The sequence below is a fragment of the Metopolophium dirhodum genome, chromosome 3 (genome assembly GCF_019925205.1).
Source record: "Metopolophium dirhodum isolate CAU chromosome 3, ASM1992520v1, whole genome shotgun sequence".
NCBI classification, from domain to species: Eukaryota; Metazoa; Arthropoda; class Insecta; order Hemiptera; family Aphididae; genus Metopolophium; species Metopolophium dirhodum.
This window is the reverse complement of record NC_083562.1, coordinates 11,427,846-11,449,084: the sequence shown is the minus strand read 5'-3', so window position 1 is coordinate 11,449,084 and position 21,239 is coordinate 11,427,846. Positions and strand designations below refer to the sequence as shown.

The following is a 21,239-nucleotide window of genomic DNA, read 5'->3' as shown; positions in this document are numbered from 1 at the left end:
AGAAATAAGAAATTATCTTGAAATTTTCAATAACTACAGGTTAGTGCATACAAAGTACAAACTGGTATCACATGAATTTTTTTTTAAATTAATATCATTAAATTAAATTTTTAGTTTAGATTATTGTTGAAAATATTACATTTAATACTTAACATTTAGAATATAATGTATTATTATATAATATTTTCTAAATGTAATGCATATATTGATATGTAATATAAGTACAATTATTAATTGGTTCAGGGGTGATACAGGGTTATATAATATTTACTGTGTATACCAATTAAATACCTATAACTGACATAACTTATCCACTAAAAAACTATGAATTCACCTTTTGGAGAGCAGTGAAAATTTTTTTAGGGTGGTTGGTGGAAAAATATTAAATGTGAGTCAAGAAAAAAAAAGTTCAAGCCGCTACTGGCGGAAACTACTCTTAAGTGTAAAAAGATACACGGTGGATGGCTGATATTCACTGATTCCGTGACAATTTTTCACCAAATATTTTTACCCGTGATAAATTATTATATTGTTACTCGTCGTCTGCACGATGTGAATTTGCGTAACCATAATATGACAACATATTATGGTTACGCTCGCTCCAGCGTCGTTCTAAAACGCACCAGCAGCGTTTATGGAAAATACGACAATAACATAATGTCATTATGTTACATTGTACCTATATATCATGTATGGTTTTTTCCATCAATAGAATTCTGCGCGTTCACTTTAATTTAAAACGTCATCTAAAATTACGTATGAATATTACGTCAATGTTTGTTATCTCGCCGTGATATAAATACATAATTATTCGTGATTAACACTGATACTGAAAAAATAGTATAGCTGGTATAGTCGCACGATGATTTATAATATTATGCACGTTGGTGGTAATACTATAATCATATAATAATAATAATATTTTATTTTTCAGGTTGACAATTTATGCAGCGGCGTGTTAGGGTATTATTAGGTACCGAAATTATTATTACGGTCCCCGTCGAAAAACCATCCACATTTTAATATTTATTACTATTATTGTATACGGTTTTAAGCATCGTTTCCGTTATTGTTCTAATAGTACGCGTTGGGTTAATATTCCGACGTATTATTATATTATATTATACGATGAGTATCATCTTTAATATTACAAACCTACTACTATAATATTATAGAAGTTAGGTACTTGAAAATTAGACGACAGCTGTTAATTAGTTGGTTAGCTCATGTTACGAACGTTTTCAGTCCCAACGATCCAGCAAAATAGTACTCTCAGCAGTCTCAGCACATAATATATAAATACAATAATACAATACAATACAATATAATATTATTTATTATATTATATTTATGAGTGTGATATAAATTAAAATCGATTTAACCCTAAATGACTCGATAAAGAAATAAAACACGTATTTGCATACAAATGTTAAGGGTAATGCCTACATAGCGTGTCCGATTTAGCGATAGTAAAACAGATCTACGAAAATTCCACTTTATGTTTCACGATATACATGCATAAGTATATAATAGGTATGCAAAATCACTAGCCTCATAAAAGAACAATACATTTCTCGATTTACGACTTATTTAATAATCCCGAATTGTATACTCCTTCTTTCGGTAAACCATAAACAAACCATTCTGCCGGGATTTATACGCGTACCAAAGCACAATAATACAATGTTTTTGTACTTTGAATCTTGGGCTGTATCTGTAAATTTGGTATCGACCATTTCCAATAAAGTTTGAAGTACATTAAAATTTAAAAAAAAACTGTACAAAAGTTAAATACGTATTTTTTTTTTTATTGTCTACAAATAATGAGGCCGTTTTTTAAAAAGTTTTTATTTAGGAAACGTGTGAAGTTGTAGTATGATTGAATGATATAATATTATTTAATATTATACTTTATATATCAGTATAGGCAGAGATATTCCCATCAACCTAGAGTGTATCCTAAGCTGTCAATCGAACATATCTGACAACAAATATTTTAGATTTTTCTGATATTCATTAATAGGACGCGGAGAACAGGTACCGATGATTGCCAATAGTACAGCAATTATTAAAATCTATACAAAATCAAAAATATTTAATTAAATAAATTATTTTAAAAAGTATTTCTTAAATAGGACTGCTGACTTAATCTATTACCTGCAGTCAATTCTCAATTTCAAAGTATATCAAACGGGATTAAATCTTTTCCTTTAACATTGGATTTTTGAAATGTAATACTAGATTTTTCACTGGAGTATTACATTCTGGTTTCCCACCTAGTACTCGTCGGACATTTGTGAAAAATAAATAAATATACGTGCAAAAATAATTTAACTAACATTTAAAAAAAAATCTATTATATATTAAGTTCTAAGTATACTGCGTACCGATTCATGAATTATCCACTATATTATGAATGATATAAAGAATTATACTAGAGAAAAATAATTCAGTAAAAAGGATCAACAGGACTCCTGCAGGCTGCAGGGTTGTCAAGTAGTTATATATTATTTTTTGAATTGCTTAAGAATATAGGTGCATAGTATACACATGATTTTTAAACAAAATCTTGAGAGTATAAAGCATTACGGCGTATAAGCCCTATGGGAACACCACTGGATATAGGTGTAATTTACATACGTGTGTATAATATAATATTATTAGACATTCGTTTAATGTATAATTCATGTTATGTAAACAGGGTCGGATTAGGGACCGTCAATGTGCGGGGGAGGCAAAACCAATTTGCCGCCTCTGCATATAATAATATATTCCATGGCTTACATTTACGACAATTTTTTTGTGCACACAGTATTAGTTTAAATTAATGAAAACCTCATAAAATAAGGCCACGACAAAGCAGATTCTGGTAGATGGACACTTGTCCTCAGTTTCGTTAACCCTGACGTAATACAGCGTTCTATATTTTATTGTACAATCAAAACTATAGTGGTAATACTAACGCTTTCGGAAAATAGGTTCTGAGTAAATCTCGGTCACTGTGCCGCACTAACTCGATTATATATTCATTTTCGATTTGCCTGTAGTTTTCTTTTACGTTTAACGACGACGTTTCCGAGAAATAATAATTAAATGGAAAAAAAATGTCCTATTCAAAGTACGTTTTCCATTAGATTTTCAATCTCAATAGTATAGCAGGCTGCAGCTATACATAATGGGACATTCAGAGTGGTTTTAGTCCCCATTAAAACATTATCGTAAAACTCATATTACATTATATTATTTACGTCAATGTTATATAGGTAGCTCAAATATTTAACAAAAATCATCATTATTTTTCATAAATAAAAAAATTGTTTTCCTTACAACGTCTAAAATTTAAAGCAAATGCTTTGAAAAAGTGTTTAGTTTACACGAAGAAATAATTGTATACTTAACAATTTGCAAGACCTATGCAAATATATAACTTACAGAAAAAGAAAAACATTTTTATTTACATATTTACATCAAATACGTAATATATAGGTACAACCATGAAATACTTAATATTAAATAATTAGAAAAAAATGTATTTACTCTAGACGAGAATATTATTAATTTTAGACTTTTATTTTAGACTTTTACTTTAAATTTGTTTTATGATAATAATTGTTATTCTGACAGGCAAATCATACATTAATAATGTTTACAATTTGTCAGTAGCTTTTTTTGTTGCACTTAAATAAATTAAAGAAAAATTATTAAAGCACGTCTTCTCTGTAGCAATTACATAGCCAATTTCCAATTTATAGGTCAAACTGATTTTTTTTTGATTTTTTTACATAATACAATGACATTTATTGCTCATTAAAATTTAAAATTCTAAAAATATTCATTATTATAAGTTTCTTTCTTAAGAATGTTATGTATCTAAAGTTTTATATATTTATATTAGAAATTTATTTTTCTAACATTATTTGATACGAATGTATACACGAAAACTGGTGAATCGATGAAACCTTGAAAAGCTCACCTCTGTCGATCAAATAAAAAATTAATTTTTAATACGACTTTCTCAGAAACCAGTTATTAATTTCAAAACTCAAATATCTATAATCAAGTACCATGCGATTCTATGGTAGTTATTTTCGACCAATGTGACCCATTTAAGATTATTTAATGTGCCACTAGATATATAAAATTCGTTAAATTGCATGTATCTTTGGGAAAATAAAATGATATAATAATTAAATAATTGTATTAAACTAATGAGTTTTAGCCGTTAGGATAGTTAAAATGACTTAAATTGTAGCCAAAATGTTTCATAATATGAAAAAAATTATTTAAAAATGTCAATTTTGCTTAATAATGTAATATGAATAGGTAGAATAATATACAATGTACATTCCTCATTGACTAATATATTGAAATACTATAAATACGTCATAAAAATATAGGTTTATTTATTTCCGTTACGGTTTTTATAGTAAATAAAGTTGTTCGATATTTTATTAGAAATTATAAAATATAAAATGTAAAATTATTCGGCACAGGTATCTATTTTGTTTCATAAAAACATAGCGTACAAAAAGTATGTAATTAAAATAGTTCAATGATACAATAATTGTGAATATAATAAATTGTATATAATTTCGTATAAAAGTAATTAATTCGAAATGTTTACTGCAGTGTTTGCACAAGACTTGCATGCCCGTAATTGAACTTGCGCTTGGTCGTATTAAAAAAAAACAAAAATGATCAATGCTCTTAATTAGTTAATATTTAATTCGTTTAGATGAAAGTGAAACGTCGGTAAACAAAAATAGCCCTTTCTAATTTCGTGTTAATTAAAATTAATCACTAACGCATGATGTATGCCTACGATGATTGTATCTATCCTGCACATCGAGGCAGGAAACGTATAGGTACATCTAATGAAAATTCTATCCTTTGAGAAACACTCTGAGGTAGATAATATATAAATATAGCTTTTTAAAACACACGTCTTATTGATTCCTATTTCACAGACATTGTGCTGGTAGATTTTAATAAACTGTACCGTTTCGTAAATGTACATCATCATATTATATGACACGAGTAGTATATATTGTACGTATTATAGTCATATATGGCTTAGAAATACGGAGAAATACGTTTCGGTCGGGAGATATTTCGACAAATAGATTTTCTGATGGTCTTATAATTATTTTATTGTGCTGTGTCTTGCGATGGTACCTATTTATATAATATATATAATATATAAATTTAAAATCTTCAGTTTTTCTTCTAATGTTATAATTCAGTTTACACGGTAGACGTAAAAGAAATTGTTTTCTACAAAGACGTCTGCAAAAAATATATATGTATATGATATATGGTGGTTCATAAATTATAAAACTAATAACTCCATTACCGTTAGTAAAAATAAAATGTTGAGTGTCAAGTAATTTGTTAATTTTAAGTACGAACTTTTTTTGGGAAATTGTAAATGTTTGCTATAAAAAACGCGATGTCGTCCACCTCATATTGTCGGTCGATATCAGATAAAAAAAAAAAAATAGTACAATTAACCAATTGAAAATTACAATAAAAACTTAATTTAGAAGAATAATACTAATTGCATCGGTGAAATTTGAAAAACGAATTAGTAAATTAACGGTTGCTGGCTGTTGCCAGACTATATCATTATAAGAAAACAAGTATCGTTGCATTAAAACATTTTATTAAAATTTTAAATAATATACGTTTACATGAAGCTATTGAGTCACTAACGTATGCTAATCACATCGTCACACATCACAATCATGGATAATATAAAATGTAAACATAGATATTTTATATATCTGACCTAATATAAAAGATAATTCAAAACCAATAAGCAAGTATTATATAGGTAGGTAATAAAAAATTCAGCTTCGGGATATTAACAGTTGGCTGTAACGTCGTGTTTTGTAATTTTATTTCGAAACGAAAATGAGGTTTATATAGCTACTATGATACGTTTTTATAATAATTAAATAATTCACACCGCCCTCTCTTCGGTTTTGTGTGCTGGTACTATCCGAAAATACATTAAACCTCGTTATATGAATTGTACCGTATAGAAATGGCTAATTAATTCTAAAAAAATGACATGTTATTTATTATTATTGTAGTTAATATCTTAATTTGTTAACTCGGGGGTATACATTATACTATATTACGGTATATAATATGTTATATGTATATATTGTGCATTATTATGTCGTTAAATTAACTTAATATAGATTAGAAATGCACTGTAATAATATGGAGCAATAAGATATATTATAGTCTTATGTATAAATATAAATTATATATTTTTTAATCCACTATAACGTATTTATTAAGATAAAATGGTTAAACTTTTAGAATAATAACGATCTGTTGAATATAAAATTATAAAATGTAATAAATGATCTAAAAGAAAATTACTAACTTAACTTCCAGCAGTCTAACATATTATTATACACTATATTATAGTACCTACATAATATGATATGAAATATTACGTATACTCACGATAACACGCATACTTATTTGTCAAGATATTGCGCACTTTTCACATTTTTGTCTAATCATTGATACTCAGCGTATTAAAAATCAAAATGAGATTAATATAAAAACACGAAGTAATTCGCAGCCATAATTTATTGCGGATGTGTCAAAACATAATTTAATTTCGTATTCTGATTTTATCGCGATTCGTCAGGTTACTCAGGACTTATAATAACAATAACAACATTAACTTGATATTTTTATATATTAATAATATTTTTTTATCATGTCGGAATTTCCATTAGACTTATATTTTCGAATTTTGGTATTTAACCGAGTTAACCTTTTATTTCTTAGTTTCCGCCACTTCGTTATATCATGGAGTGTATATTATATTATATTATGTGTATAGCTAATGTATGGCGACCACGAGTGAGAGGGAAAAATGCCACCCACGAAAAGAAACTACCTGTAATTATTACTAGGTCAATTGTTTTTCGTCCAAGAGAATTGGGTCAAATTATACGGTGCACGCACGCAGGAGTTTTTTTTATCATCGCACAACAATATTTTTATACGCACACACACGCGCGCGCATGACCACTATATGTATATAAATTATCGAAGTTATAGAGGAGCTCTCGACGCTTTGCTTTGCGTTTGCATTTTTTAACCTCGAACGTAATTATTTTCCCACTTGTGCAAGTAGACGCAAGCCCAATGGTTTTCACAATAATGCATTCCCTCGCGAGAGAGGAACTTCGATCGTTTGGATAATAGACTGCAGTGTACACGAAACAACGACCGCACCGAGACGAAGAGGGTGCCGAGAGACGAGGAATTTTCACCGGACGGTATTCATACAATATAATATTATTATAATATCGTGTAAATCAGATTCATGAAAACTGTTTGGTACAATAGTATAATACAATATAATATTATTATAATACTATACACACGCATATTATTATAATATCGCATGGTGTAAATCCATCTACAAACTTGACACGATTGTGTGTGTGTGTGTGTGTGAGTGTATGATGCGTTTATCGTAAAAAAAAATAACGATAACAACGGTAATAATAATAATAATAATAAAACATAAAAGCCGGTGGTTCGAGGACGGTGAGCTTTTGGCGGTGGACGGGGACGGCAGAGGGGATGACGGAAAAAAAAAGTTTTGTCGGCATTCGTTTTCGGGTGCGCGCGCTCGCGGCGCCGGTAGCGCGGCTTCGCGGCGTTTTCGGCGAAATCGACAGAGGCCCGCTCGCGTACAGTCGACGCCGGTGGAGACCGTTTAGTACGTTCAATCGGCTCGCCCGGCCGAGTCCTGCGCCGCCGCCGCGTCCAAGTCCAACTTCCATCGCCGATGCCGCCGCCACCCGCACGCCGAGAAAACGCGATACGCCACCACCACCACCACCACCACCACCACCACCACCACCACCACCACCACCGACGCTCGTCCTCCGTTCACCCCGTCAACTACCCCGTCACCGCCACGCGACGACGACTCACCCTCTGCCTGGGTCCGTACCTCGTGTCCTCGCCACAGCCGGGTCCGCCGCCACACGGCCGCCGGGAGCACCGACGCCACCACCGCTGCGCCACCACACGGCAATGATCGCGCCGCCCGGAACTATGCGCCAGGTAAAGACGGTGTACGATCATGGTCGCTGAACAGTTTAATATATTATTACTGCCGCAATCATAATATTATTATTTTGCCGCATTGGCCCCGTTACCTGCGACACGACTGCGTGGATGACGTAGAACTGTCACGTCATCCTCCTATAGGTCGTTCGTGTGATTGTGTACAGTCTACGACGATAATCTGATGTACGGATAGGTAGTCTGAACTTCAGGACGTCGTCGACGTACACGTATTCGGTGTCGTATCTGTGAAAACCGTTATTTATCATGACGCATTACGTTATCTGCACCACGCGAGACTATAACACCGCGGATAAATATTATCGTTACAAGTCGTAGACTTAGTCTTACGTCTATCTCACGAAAGAGTCACGATCGTATATTCATGTTCCGAATGTTATAATAGTTTAATATAATATATTATATAGATAGTTTACGATATAAATTACATGATATCCGAAGCGATAGTGTGATATAGACAATATTGTTATACGAATATGATAACGTCGATATCGTTATCGGTACGCCGACGGCGCCCAAAACACATTTTACGGAACAACGCCGTTGAGTATTAACCGAGCGTCTGTGTACCGAAATTGCCTATTTAGAGCGCCGCGTCACCGGGGCTAATAATTATTATTTTAATTTTTTTTTTTCGGTCATAGTAACGTTTCGTTTATCAAATATGCGCACGGTACAAAGAATATCACCACGATGATATTATTATTCATCCACTTTTGTTCATATTACTCGTTCACGGTGGTCGTGTTCACGCGACACGCATGTCTAGCTCGTAGCCACGGATGAGATGATAATATTACACCCCTTGACGGTTGTCTAAATTATTGTTTTTTTATTTTTCAATTACAACTGTTGATTGAATAATCTTATACTATACATTCAATTATCGCATTGTAATTATTTTTTGAAAATATCCCATCTCCCACAGTTTATATTAAAAAATATTAAAGCACACCTATTCGACGACGAAATGACGAATAATTTATCGTAATGTTCGACTTGAATTTTCAGTTATTATTTTTTATTTCGAGTTTACGCATTTGATAAAAGAGCTGGTTGCTATTGTTATATTGGGTCGTTAACGTTGAAAAATGCAAAAGAATAATCAGAAAAAATCGGGTCAATAACACTCCATAACAATTTTTGCAAATCGTGTTTTTTTTTTTTATTCGCTGTAATTATGAGTACGTTACGCACGACGTATTTTTAATAAATAGGAATACTCGAACTCGCCTACATAATATATGTTATGTATAGTATGCGTTGGTTGTTATAACATTTGGCCACTGACTTTTTTCAATGTTTTTGTTTGTATACACAAAAAAACTGTGTATATCATGAACGATAATAATTATCAGGAAGAGTCTAAGGGTTTATAGTATAAGTTAAACGTGTATACAAAATATCATATACATTCATATAAAAACAAAGGTTGCTTGAAATTCATTTTATTATAGAACCCTAACAAATCATAATATTTGAACGTTTTAATGGTTGGAAATAATGGCTAGGATATTTAAATTCATGCGGTAAACAAATTCAAAGTATATATTTGTGCCAGGTGGATGAGTGCGATTATTGGTACGAAAATTAACTGTACAATTTATTGACTTAAAAATGTTCGTTCAGAAATTCGGAGTAGTAAAAAAAAATAAAAATACATATCGTTCCAATAAAGATACATAAATTACTAACAAAATATTTACTAGAATTGATGGTAACAATCGTTGACGGAAGGTTATATGTATTTTAAAAATGCTCTCAGCTGCTACAAATATTTTATGTTAAAATAAATTTTATGTTGTTGCACTTTGGGGTTTGAACAAGTATAATTTATTTATAAATACCATAGTACCTAGATACAAACGTTGCATGAATTCAAATGTATACACATTATAAGAATACGAGTATTTAATAAATTATTGTTGAATTTGCAACAGTATAATAAACTGTTCCACTTGAGATACACATCAAAGACGTATTAAGCTGGTAAATTCATAACGTAAATTACAATGAATTTCAAAATATTATTATACCATGAATCAGTATAGACACGGTGATAATCATTTTTGTAATGCGTTTAATAATTATAGAATGCGTAAATTTATTATTTATATATTGTTATATAAGTAAATTAACTTTTTATTCAGAGTCTAGAATAAACATACGGATATAATACAATATATATATAATGTAACGCAATAACATTGTTAAGGAAATTATATTATTTTTATCAGATACGTATTAAACTTAACGAGCTGAAAGGAAATTATTTTTTTTTACCTTGTTATAATGCTAATATACAAAAAAAAACACTCAAAGAAAATCTCAAAATAAATAATTGATTTACCATAATAGAAAACGCCATATAAAGAGATTTTTTTTATGAAACATAATAAGAATAATAATGTAATAAGTTAAAAAAGAGGGAAAGTAGGTAACCACTCTACTGTAGGTACAGTTGTAGTGTAATATATGTGTTGAATTTAAATTCAATAATAAATCATTGTGTACTAAAAACGATTCTGTGCGAATAAACCGTCCGTCAGCCCATATTACTAAGTATATTTTATGATAATATGTTTTTTGATTTTGCTGTTAAAGTAATAAATTTAGGTATTTTACTATTATAATATGGTATTAAGCCATTATAGGATGATGAATTTTTTTTTTTTTTTTTAATTTCGCAAACATTAAATTTATTATTGTAATTATTTACGGTGTAAATAGGTTGTAGCTTAAAATAAAACTAAATGTTTAAAAAAAGGCATTGTTCGAATAAAATATAATAATATACGTCTTAGTTAAGCGTGTTACGAACATTTATTGAAAGATACAAAAGAAATTGAAAATTTAACAAGTCTATAAATAGCTTAAATAGAGTTAAAATATTTTTTAATTATATTATGCATAAGAATGATAATACAAACATTTGATTATAATTTCGTGTATTTATGAATATTGTTTTTGAACCATAGTAAAATAAGAAAATCGATTTAGTCAAAAATTGCATTGGCATAAAAACTCCCTAAAATGTCCCTTTCTAATATAATTTGTGTACTTAAACATAAACAAAAAAAAAATATATCATTGTAAAATCAATAAGTACATTCATCGCTTTGCTCAGAATCTAAAAAATGTAGGTATTTAAAGAAACTATTCAACTAACCTAAATACATATTTGAGAATTATACACATACTATACCTTTATTATATATTTTCAACATGTAATAAAATGTATAGTAATGTAGAGTGTTAAACTTCATATTCGTTATGATTGAATTTAGGTTGTTCTAGTGCTGTTCTATAATAACAAATTATTATTACAATGAATTGTTTGTTTTTGAGTTTCTCCAAACAATATTACATTTTTCTTATACCCAAACTAACATAAACAATATGTAACAATAACAGTATAACATAGTACATAATATTATGTCATATTGATGTTATGCTTATTTTATACTTGATACAATTTGTAATAATAATATTCTCATGGCGTATTTTTTGTTTTATTTTTGGTGGGTTAGTCTCCCCAACCACAAATTGTTTTTGCATCTATATAATAAATAGTGGAAATTACGTATATATTTACAGACAAACCGATTGACGCTATTAACTAATATAAAAGAGTTACATCGTAAAACGCAATTTATTTTTTGAACACTTACCCGACATGGTTTTCAAAAAAGCAAAATGTTATTCTGCTACGCCTTTGATAAACTTTATAAGTGTTGTACCCAAAGTTCAATTTTATGTTTTAGGGGGGGAGGGGGGGGGGGGGGTAGAGATTCTTAATGGAAAAAATGGTTTAATGTATGTTCCAACGATTTATAATAAAATTTAAAAGTATATAGATATGATACTATAAAACTATATACAAGGATTACCTATAAGAGTACCTTATTTATTAAAGCACAATGTACACTTGAATGTTGAACCTAACTTAACATGAACTCTAGCAAAATCATTATATTAGTATTATGAGCATAAGTGGTATTGTATACATATAGTCAACAATGAGATTATTACGTAGTTGGCTTATTGAGTTACTTAACTGATTAATTATTACCAAATCAATTTTATGAATAAAAATTATAAAGTTATGCGCTGCTGTTATGTGTCTGCCGTCTGGTCGTTTGTATTCGGGAAATTTCCTCCCCCGCTGAATTGAGTATAATGGCTATTTAACTGTAATATTGACATTCACGCAGAATGAATTCCATACAAACCTTTTAGTTTTAGTTATAATACTTAAATTTAAATGCAATTGTATAACTGGTCATCACATACAATCAGTGTTATAATTTTCAAAAATAATATAAACAGCCGTATGTTAATTAGACATTCATAATCTACGTGTTTGTGTCAAAGTTTCTATACTGATTTTATCATTTGCTATCGAATGCCTTGTGTTATGCAAAATTTATTTATATTTTTTTTAACACGACTTATGAGCTAAAATTAGTAATTGTTTAACGCTCTTTTTTCCAATTAATTTTAACGTTTATGGCATTATACGTATTGTATAAGTGTCGCGGAAGGGTTAAGTATAGTTAATTAGTATAAGTATAGTTAATTAGTATCTTTATTAATCTACTAGGTTTCTAACATATATTACACATTTATATATATAAATATATGTTACATATGTTACATACTTGAATGCAATTATATGTAATTCTTTCATAAAAATAATAAAAAACAATTGTTTGTCTTAAGAAAGAAAAACACATTATTAATAAAAAAAATAAGATTACAAAAATGTTCTGTGGAAAATTAAAAAAATAATATTATATTATTATCAAATGTTCAATTTGCATAATGTTTAATAAGATTCACGTGTCTTTGGTTAGATATTTAAATTATTATGATAGAGATGCTTATAATCCATTATTACAATCCTATAATTTATAGAACTTTCCCATTTTATTTAATTATAACTCACGTACATTAAAGTAATTCTTATATCAATGTGCATTGAATGATGCTTACTATCTATTTAAAACTGTATTAATATTTTAAAACTTAAACCTATAGCGGCTGTATCACCATACGAAACAAAATCTGAAGTTTTGTTAGTTTCTAATATTATATAAATGCATTGTACTGCACGGATATATAGTATTTTTATAGAATACATATTATATTTTTCCTTAGTAAATTAAAAATGTATAGTCAATTTTTTTATTTCAATAACTTTTGTATTTTTTTATCTTTTGAAATCACTAATTAGTTTAAACAGTTTCACAAATTTGAATACCTTATTTAATCCGTGACTACGCTTCAGCAAACAATACAATATTACAAGTTAAATAAGTACCTAAAATAGTTAAAGAAAATGATGATTATTCGAAAATAGTTCAAATGAATATTATAACATGTGCAACTAAATTATTCTATTCCATTAAGTTATCAATTTCTCAATATAAATAATACGCTTAAAATAAAACTGAAACTAAATTAAAATATTTTGTTTATAAATAATGTATTTTTAACTAAAATATAAAATGCCGTTATTAATCCAATAGGCATAATAAAACTGAATTAAACGACTATTAAAGAGTACCTATTATTATCTATTCGACTAATAATTTCTAATAATTTCTATAAATTATGATTTGTTTCACCAAATAATATAATACAATTTCGGTACCGACAACAACGTATAAGTTACCTAAACAAAAATTAACTGTTTGACGTAAGGAATTAAACAATAGATGTAATTTAAATTAAACATTTATATCATTGAGTTAAACCTCTAATAGTTCTGATTTTTTACTGTGTGCATAATTTATACAACAGCCAAATTGGTTATTATTATTTTATGCTAAAATTATGCATCGAAATGAATATAATTAAATGACAAAGCAATGACAAAAACGTCACAAACATACAAAATGATATTCTATTGTAATCTAGATACCTACCTATATCCAAACAATTTTAATTAATAGTATGTATTATTATAGATTTTAAAACATTCCAGACAGTATTGTTTAAAACATTTTTATTTGTAAATGAATTATCAATTTATTATCTTTTTATTAAAATCATTCGATTGACGTCGTTATTTTTTTCAATTTTGACTAGGGCTATTCACAGGCGATTTTTTTTACCAATTTGTCTCGAAAACTCCGTGCATTCTCATCAATGTAGTCTTCGCAAGTCTTTATCAGTGCGATATTTAATTTCGCCCTCCTCGAATGTTGCTGTACCAGCGCTATATGTGCGCGTTAATTTGCAACTATACAGTAAACGATATCGCAACTGCAGTAAAATATTTAACGAAATGTTCAAGTCGACATTGGCGGTTATCCATACGTATCTTATATCGTCGATTTGAACCGTTGGGTCGTTCGTTTTGGCGGATAAAATTGAATTATCGCCATAATATTATTGTAACGGCATAATCACAGACGTTGTCGGGCGTGTGTTGCAGATGCGCAAATCGTAATGCGAAGATGGTGTGTTCCGAATGTCCAATGGTCCCAGTTGGTGTTGTGCGCGACCGTGCTGTTCCTGCTGGGCGGCCTGCACATCTACAGAGGCCCCAACGGCGGACCGCTGCAGGCTTTGGACGAGGTGGCCGACGACGAGGACACGTCCGGTTCCGCCCGGACGACCCAAGACGACCGGGCGTACCGGAGGCTCAGGTTTCCGAAGACCAGCAGACGGTTGCCTCAGGTGGGTGCGAGCAAAACGAAATGCCGACAAAATAATATAATTTTATGATATACAACACAGTGTACGGGCACGGGCGTATAGGGTGTCGAGTCCACGGGGGTAACCGCGTTTAGGCGACCACAATCCTCTCCAGCCCGGTTACGATCATCATTATTTTTCAAATCGGCTATAGACTTGTGTCGGAATATAAAACACGACGTTTTTCGACTGCAGCGTTCATGCGTTAATATGCGTACACGACTGTTCGTGTATTTTTATAGAATTTATTGACATGACATTATTTTGTAATAAAACCTCGACACGCGGACACATTGACGGACCGGTTATGTTACTTATAATATTCTTCACAATCTGCTTAATTATTTTGTTTAATATCAAATTATATATTCGATTTAATCACTTAATGAAGTTGATGGTAATTTATTTGTTAAATGTACATTTTAATAGATCGCATAGTTGCACAGCGTATTATAAAGTATATTATAAAAAAGTTATCTTCAATTCTCATTTAAAAATAATTAATATAAATTTCCACGCAGGTGTTTAAAAAAAAATATGTTGTATATATTTAAAAGATATTTTAAAATAAATATTAAATGGCGTAGATACTTAACGTATTATAATATTATAATGCAATAGTAGTTTCTATTTACTTGTTTTAAAAACTAAACCATTGTCTATTAGTATTATATTATAATATTTGGGTTTAAAAAATACTATTTTTTTATATCGATCAATTATTAATCAATAATTAATTTTGAACTACTCTAATTTACTTTTCAACTATTTGTTTTTTAATTCTTAGGTAAACTACGGCTAGCTTAACTTATTTACCAAGTAAAAAAATGTGTAATTACAGTAATTTTTTTTTATATATATTATGATATTGTATCTATTACAGTTAACGAGAAGGCACAGAATTTAATTTAGAGATGTTTGATTAAATTATCCAATGGCATAAACATATATTACTATATTATTAGAATTTAATTTTGGACAAACGTCGTTCTCCGAGGATAAGGGGATATTGGAAATGTGAACTTAGTTTCAATTTTAACTCGTTTATAGGTAATTCCTATACACATCACAATAATATACAATGTAATGCATTAGAACATACGTGACATTAATATGTAATGCAACCTATTATTGTAAGATTAAATAGTATCTTTTTTTTATTAAAGAAATATACATTCTTTATTTCACGCTACATTTATACTATTATGTAAGATAATTCTATGTTTAAATAATAAAAAAAAAACAGTCAAATATTAATACGCAAACAATTTTGTTGTTGTATTAATTATAATATAATGATAATAAAATAGATAATATAATATCATTAGAAAGATCATTAGTGTATATTGCACAACAAATATAATTGTACACATAATATAATGACGTTAAGGCATATTAAATACAAAAATAGCAATATACTGGATCTGTCCCGTAAAATAATAAGTTTTTACAGGGTTGAGTTGGATCATGCAAAATGTAAAAGGCCGCAGTAACTAGTTTATATTATAGTTTATAATAAAAGAAAATATTAATATTTCGTTATTCGAATGTAACTATACAAAAAAAAAAATTTCTATACGTCTGTAGTTTATATGGACTTAAACACTGAAATACGAAATGCCTGTATTCCCCATATAATACGTTTAGACAAAAAAAAAGTATAAAAATCTCAAACGCCGATACCGAATTGTATGTGTGTTGAGAAATGCAATATTTTAGAATTTGTTGATTTTACAATTAAAACAATTTTATGGTTGAATACTCGAATTCGATACGTCCACGTTCCTAGTATAATATTAACACTCACTGATTGATTTTTTTAAATACTATCGTTTAAATAAATATTACAACAGCTATGATACATCGCCATGTGTCTTGTCAAACAGTGTAAAACAATTTTTAGTTAAACAACATTTTCTTTGAATCAAATTTTTTTTACATTTTCACTTGTAGGATTGTTGAAATAGAACATACTGTTTTCGATGATATTCGTTTTACTATATTATAATCTTATGCAAAAATATAAATTCGATTTTAGATTCCAAGCAGAACTGGTTGAATGATGATTGTTATAATATATTGTGTCTTCGGTAGTGGCTAATAGGTTATCAAATTGAATCTAGTTGTAGTTAATAATTCCCCATACTTTTCATAATCATCGGTAAGTCTAAAAAACAAATTTCAAAAAACGAAATATTTCTTAAATTTATTTTGGTATTTTGTTGCAGTTCAAAAACAAACGACTATAGAATAGTGTCATTAGGTAAATAGACAATTACATCAAATATTTGTGTTAGCATCTTCTATAGAGGTAGTTTAGTTTTCAAAATATTTTTGCTCTTCCTAAGCTGTTTATAAACATTTAAAATATTCTACTATTTTGGTGTTTTCTCATGAATGTTGATTTCAGATTCTGAGCACTCCGATGAATGTATATCGATTTTCAATGATATTTTTCTTTTTTTATGTCTGAAAACATTTTTATAGTACAAAAAATGATTCGGTTTTCAACTTCGATATCTTTTCTGGTAGGAAAGTGCATCTAGTTGATACTTTGACGGGTAAAAAGTACAAAAATGTCCAGTTCTTTTCTTAATTATTATGAAAAACGAAAATTCGTAACTTGTTTTCTTATGATGTAGTAATTTAAAAACGAATTTTTAATAGAACTAACATTTTTAATATTTATAGAATAATAATATTAGCATTGTCATGGTATAATTTTTAAAATATTTTGACTCTTTTTGAAATATTTATCAAAAGTTTAGGTTAATTTTTTTATTTTTTTTTTGTGTATTTTGGCTTTACATTATACCACGACATTATTTACGCTGTTTTTCGGTGTTGACTCAAATTTAATAACATTAAAATATGATATAATAAATATAGGGGGGACGGAGTGGCCGAACGGACTAAGGCGCCGGCTGCGACGCAGTCGACCCGAGTTCGATTCCTCGGCCATGGGTGACATTTTTCTTCGGACAATCACGGTGACTTAATAACCTACAGTAAACTAAAAATAGCTAATGGCCTCAGCTGCCGGGCTAAAGTTCAATTAAAAAAAAAAAATAATAATAATAAAAATAAATATAGGTATACTATTATAAAAATTAAATATTAACAATATAATAAATGCAATGTTTTCAGCAAAAATTAATATATTTAATATTATATAATATTATTATAATGACGTTATAAATGCCCATGTCATAAAATATACTGCAGTGATATAGGCTGAAGATCCTCTTCCCACAGAATCGTTTTTTATATATGCAATGACTTATCATTTTTTTCTCTCATTTAAAATTAAAATAATTGAGTTACCTATTCTGTTGTAATTCAACAAATGTTTTTCGTAAGGACGTGACACTTTTCGCTTTACGTATATTATTATTTACTATACAAACAAAATTTCAAAATATATAGATTATATAGTATTATCGTGAACCTATTGAACTATTTATTCCTACCGAATGTATTGACTCATATATTAATGACATTAGTAATTCTAGTATAGTAGTATACGAGACATTGTTATAATAATACATAATATAATATGTTATTTGTTTTCGTCAAATATAAGTTCAATCACCTTCACCTACGAACCGTAATACTAATAGCAATATAAATATATAATATTATAATAATATATCCTTAGGTATAATATAGTTTTTCATACACAATGACTTATCATTGAAATCGAATTGAATCCATTATAATGACATACTCTATGAGGTCTGAGGAGTTATTATACTCGAAACCTACAACCATAGAGCAGAAGGACTGTTGTACGGGATTCTTTTTCCCAGATGTATAATTTATTTATAAATAGGTTCACGGTAAATTGCGATCTCAATAGTCACACAAATTTGAAATTTCTATTTAAAAACTGATAGACAATAAATGCGTTTATATAATACAAATGAGTGTTAGTGTTTGTGGGTATATATTTATGAAACATAGTGTGTATAGGTAACGAATATAATACGATAATATTATACAACTCATTCCGTATATGAATCGGAAATTCGAGGAAAACGAACTTTTTATCGGTCACACCAACAAACTCCATTATGTCCCAGATGTGTACGTGTGGAGAATATAATAATAATAATAATAATAATAATAATAATAATATGTTTATATATTGAATAAGGTTGAATCTCATCCGACACGAAAACTGAATGAATTATCGCGCTGAAAACTATTATGTAAATTTATATTATAAACTAGCTGATCCCGCTGGCACTTCGTTGCCCGTTAAATGTACCAATTCTATATGACTCAAACTTTGTTCAATTCGTTATTTAATATTTGGTGTATGGTGTATGGCGTTCAACATTTATCTTAACTTATCTGTTGCCTGGAATAAAAATTCTGATTCGCAGCAGTATATTATCAGGTAGGCAATCTACCTGCGGTAGATCGTGGACCCCGTGCTGTTTGTACGTAAGTGTATGATTTAACTCTAAAGTATCAAAATTGTCCCAAGTTTGTCATTTTTACTTAATTCCACTTACGGAGGATTAATTTAATCAATTAATACAAAAGCCTAACGCAACCGTACTAAAATCAGATGAAAAAAAAAAAACAAATTTAACACTTTTTAAATTAGCCCATCTTCTTCCCAGAGGTCTAATTTACACACAAAAATTCATTTTTATCTATACTAATATATAAAATGATAACGTTTGTTTGTATGTTCGGGATAAACTCCGAAACTACTGAACCGATTTCGAAAATTCTTTCACCAATACAAAGCCATATTCTTTGTGAGTGTCATAGGCTAATTTAAAAAGGGAAGTGATTACCCCCGGCAGGTGCTCAAACAGGAATTTTGAGATTTACGATAGAAATTTTTGTTTTTTAATGGTTGTTATAGGTTATATATATATATAGATAAAAATAATTGTATAGACGTTGTTGTTGTTTTTGGCCATGTCACCAGGTGTGCACTTAAGAGGACATAACTCCGGAACCACTTATCCCACAGCGTACAAACTGCATAGAAACTATCTACATATCAATATTAATATGTTCTGTAATTTTTATCGAAATCGGTTTGGTGAATCTTGAGTTATAAAATTCATTCAAAATGTACACTTATTTTTATATATATAGATATATCATATTGTACCTGCCGTTGTTTATATTTAAGAGTAAAACGGGTTTGAATCTTCGAGTATTTGTAACCCGGGTACCTAACTAGGAGAAAATGTAACCAGGTTTCGAACCCAAATCCCACGAAACCTATAAACTCGTTCACGGTTGACAACTACATATTATAATGCAGTTTAACGTATAGTTTGCCTGTGTCGTATATAATGTAATGTATCCGATTGCATTTATGTATATTTTTTTAATTTAATTTATAAATCAATCCCTCATTATCCATCGGAATCGACTTTTGTTTTTAGATTTCTAATGTATTCCTGTGCAACTAGGAATAATAAGTTGTGGTTTATATTTTACTCTACACCGCATGGTTTCTTTTTAAAATAAAAGTAGACATTTAAAATATGGTCTTAGACGCATTCAAATAATTTATATAGTTGTTGTAGGATACATTTTCATTGACTGTTGTTCGATAATCAATCGTAGAATCCAATACTTAGTCTTAGATACATTCAAATAATTATTATAGTTGTTGTAGGAAACATTTTCATTGACTGTTCGATATTCAATTGTAGATTCCAATACTTGATGTCCTGATACCACATATACAGGGCAACAATTAATTCGTCTAAACACAAATTTATCAATCTGAGTAGATATAATATTATAATATTATTATCATCATCCTATTGAATACCAAATAATATACAGTATAAATCATTGATCCTATATTTATTATTCATTCGTAAATATGTATAAAACATTTCTTTCACTTTGAAGCATATCTTTGCGGAATTCGGACATTTCAGGGTGTTATATTTTGGTTCTAAGACTTGACCGTGAAATATTTATTTATATATTTATGTCCAGAGCACAACAAACATTTTTTTTACATAATATATTTACAATATGGTACATTATTTTTGCAAATGACAATATTTCATTGACTTCGACGTATTTTTTATACACTTCTCTCAATTCTTGTGTGTTCATTCGGAATATTATTAATTTTTTATAATAATATTATGTTTGGCCAAGGACAGAATTCGTTTTTTTTTCTTTTATCAATAAGAGAAAATAAAATGTTTGCTTGTTAATTAGTAAAGATTAATTGTGAAGTAAGGTAAATATTAGCCCGTCCAATGTGTCTTTTAAGGTAGGTACATAATTATGTTTGTATATTATAATAGTATCCACCACACTAATTTATATTTCTCTGTTTGATAAAAAAAAAAAAACTTTGTTAACATTAATGAACATAACGTCATTGTTTGCCAATGCTGTAA

General features: G+C 29.2%; 1 protein-coding gene across 1 annotated transcript in view; it reads left to right on the top strand.

Moving 5' to 3' along the window:
- The first annotated feature begins 7,749 nt into the window (after positions 1–7,749).
- Positions 7,750–21,239, top strand: part of LOC132942115 (heparan sulfate glucosamine 3-O-sulfotransferase 5-like) — a 42,817-nt gene continuing 29,327 nt past the window's right edge. Inside the window, exons 1-2 of the mRNA XM_061010425.1 lie at positions 7,750–8,109; positions 14,576–14,820. Of these exons, the coding sequence (XP_060866408.1) occupies positions 14,590–14,820 (231 nt within the window). The 5' untranslated portion in view covers positions 7,750–8,109; positions 14,576–14,589. The remainder of the gene's footprint in view (positions 8,110–14,575; positions 14,821–21,239) is intronic.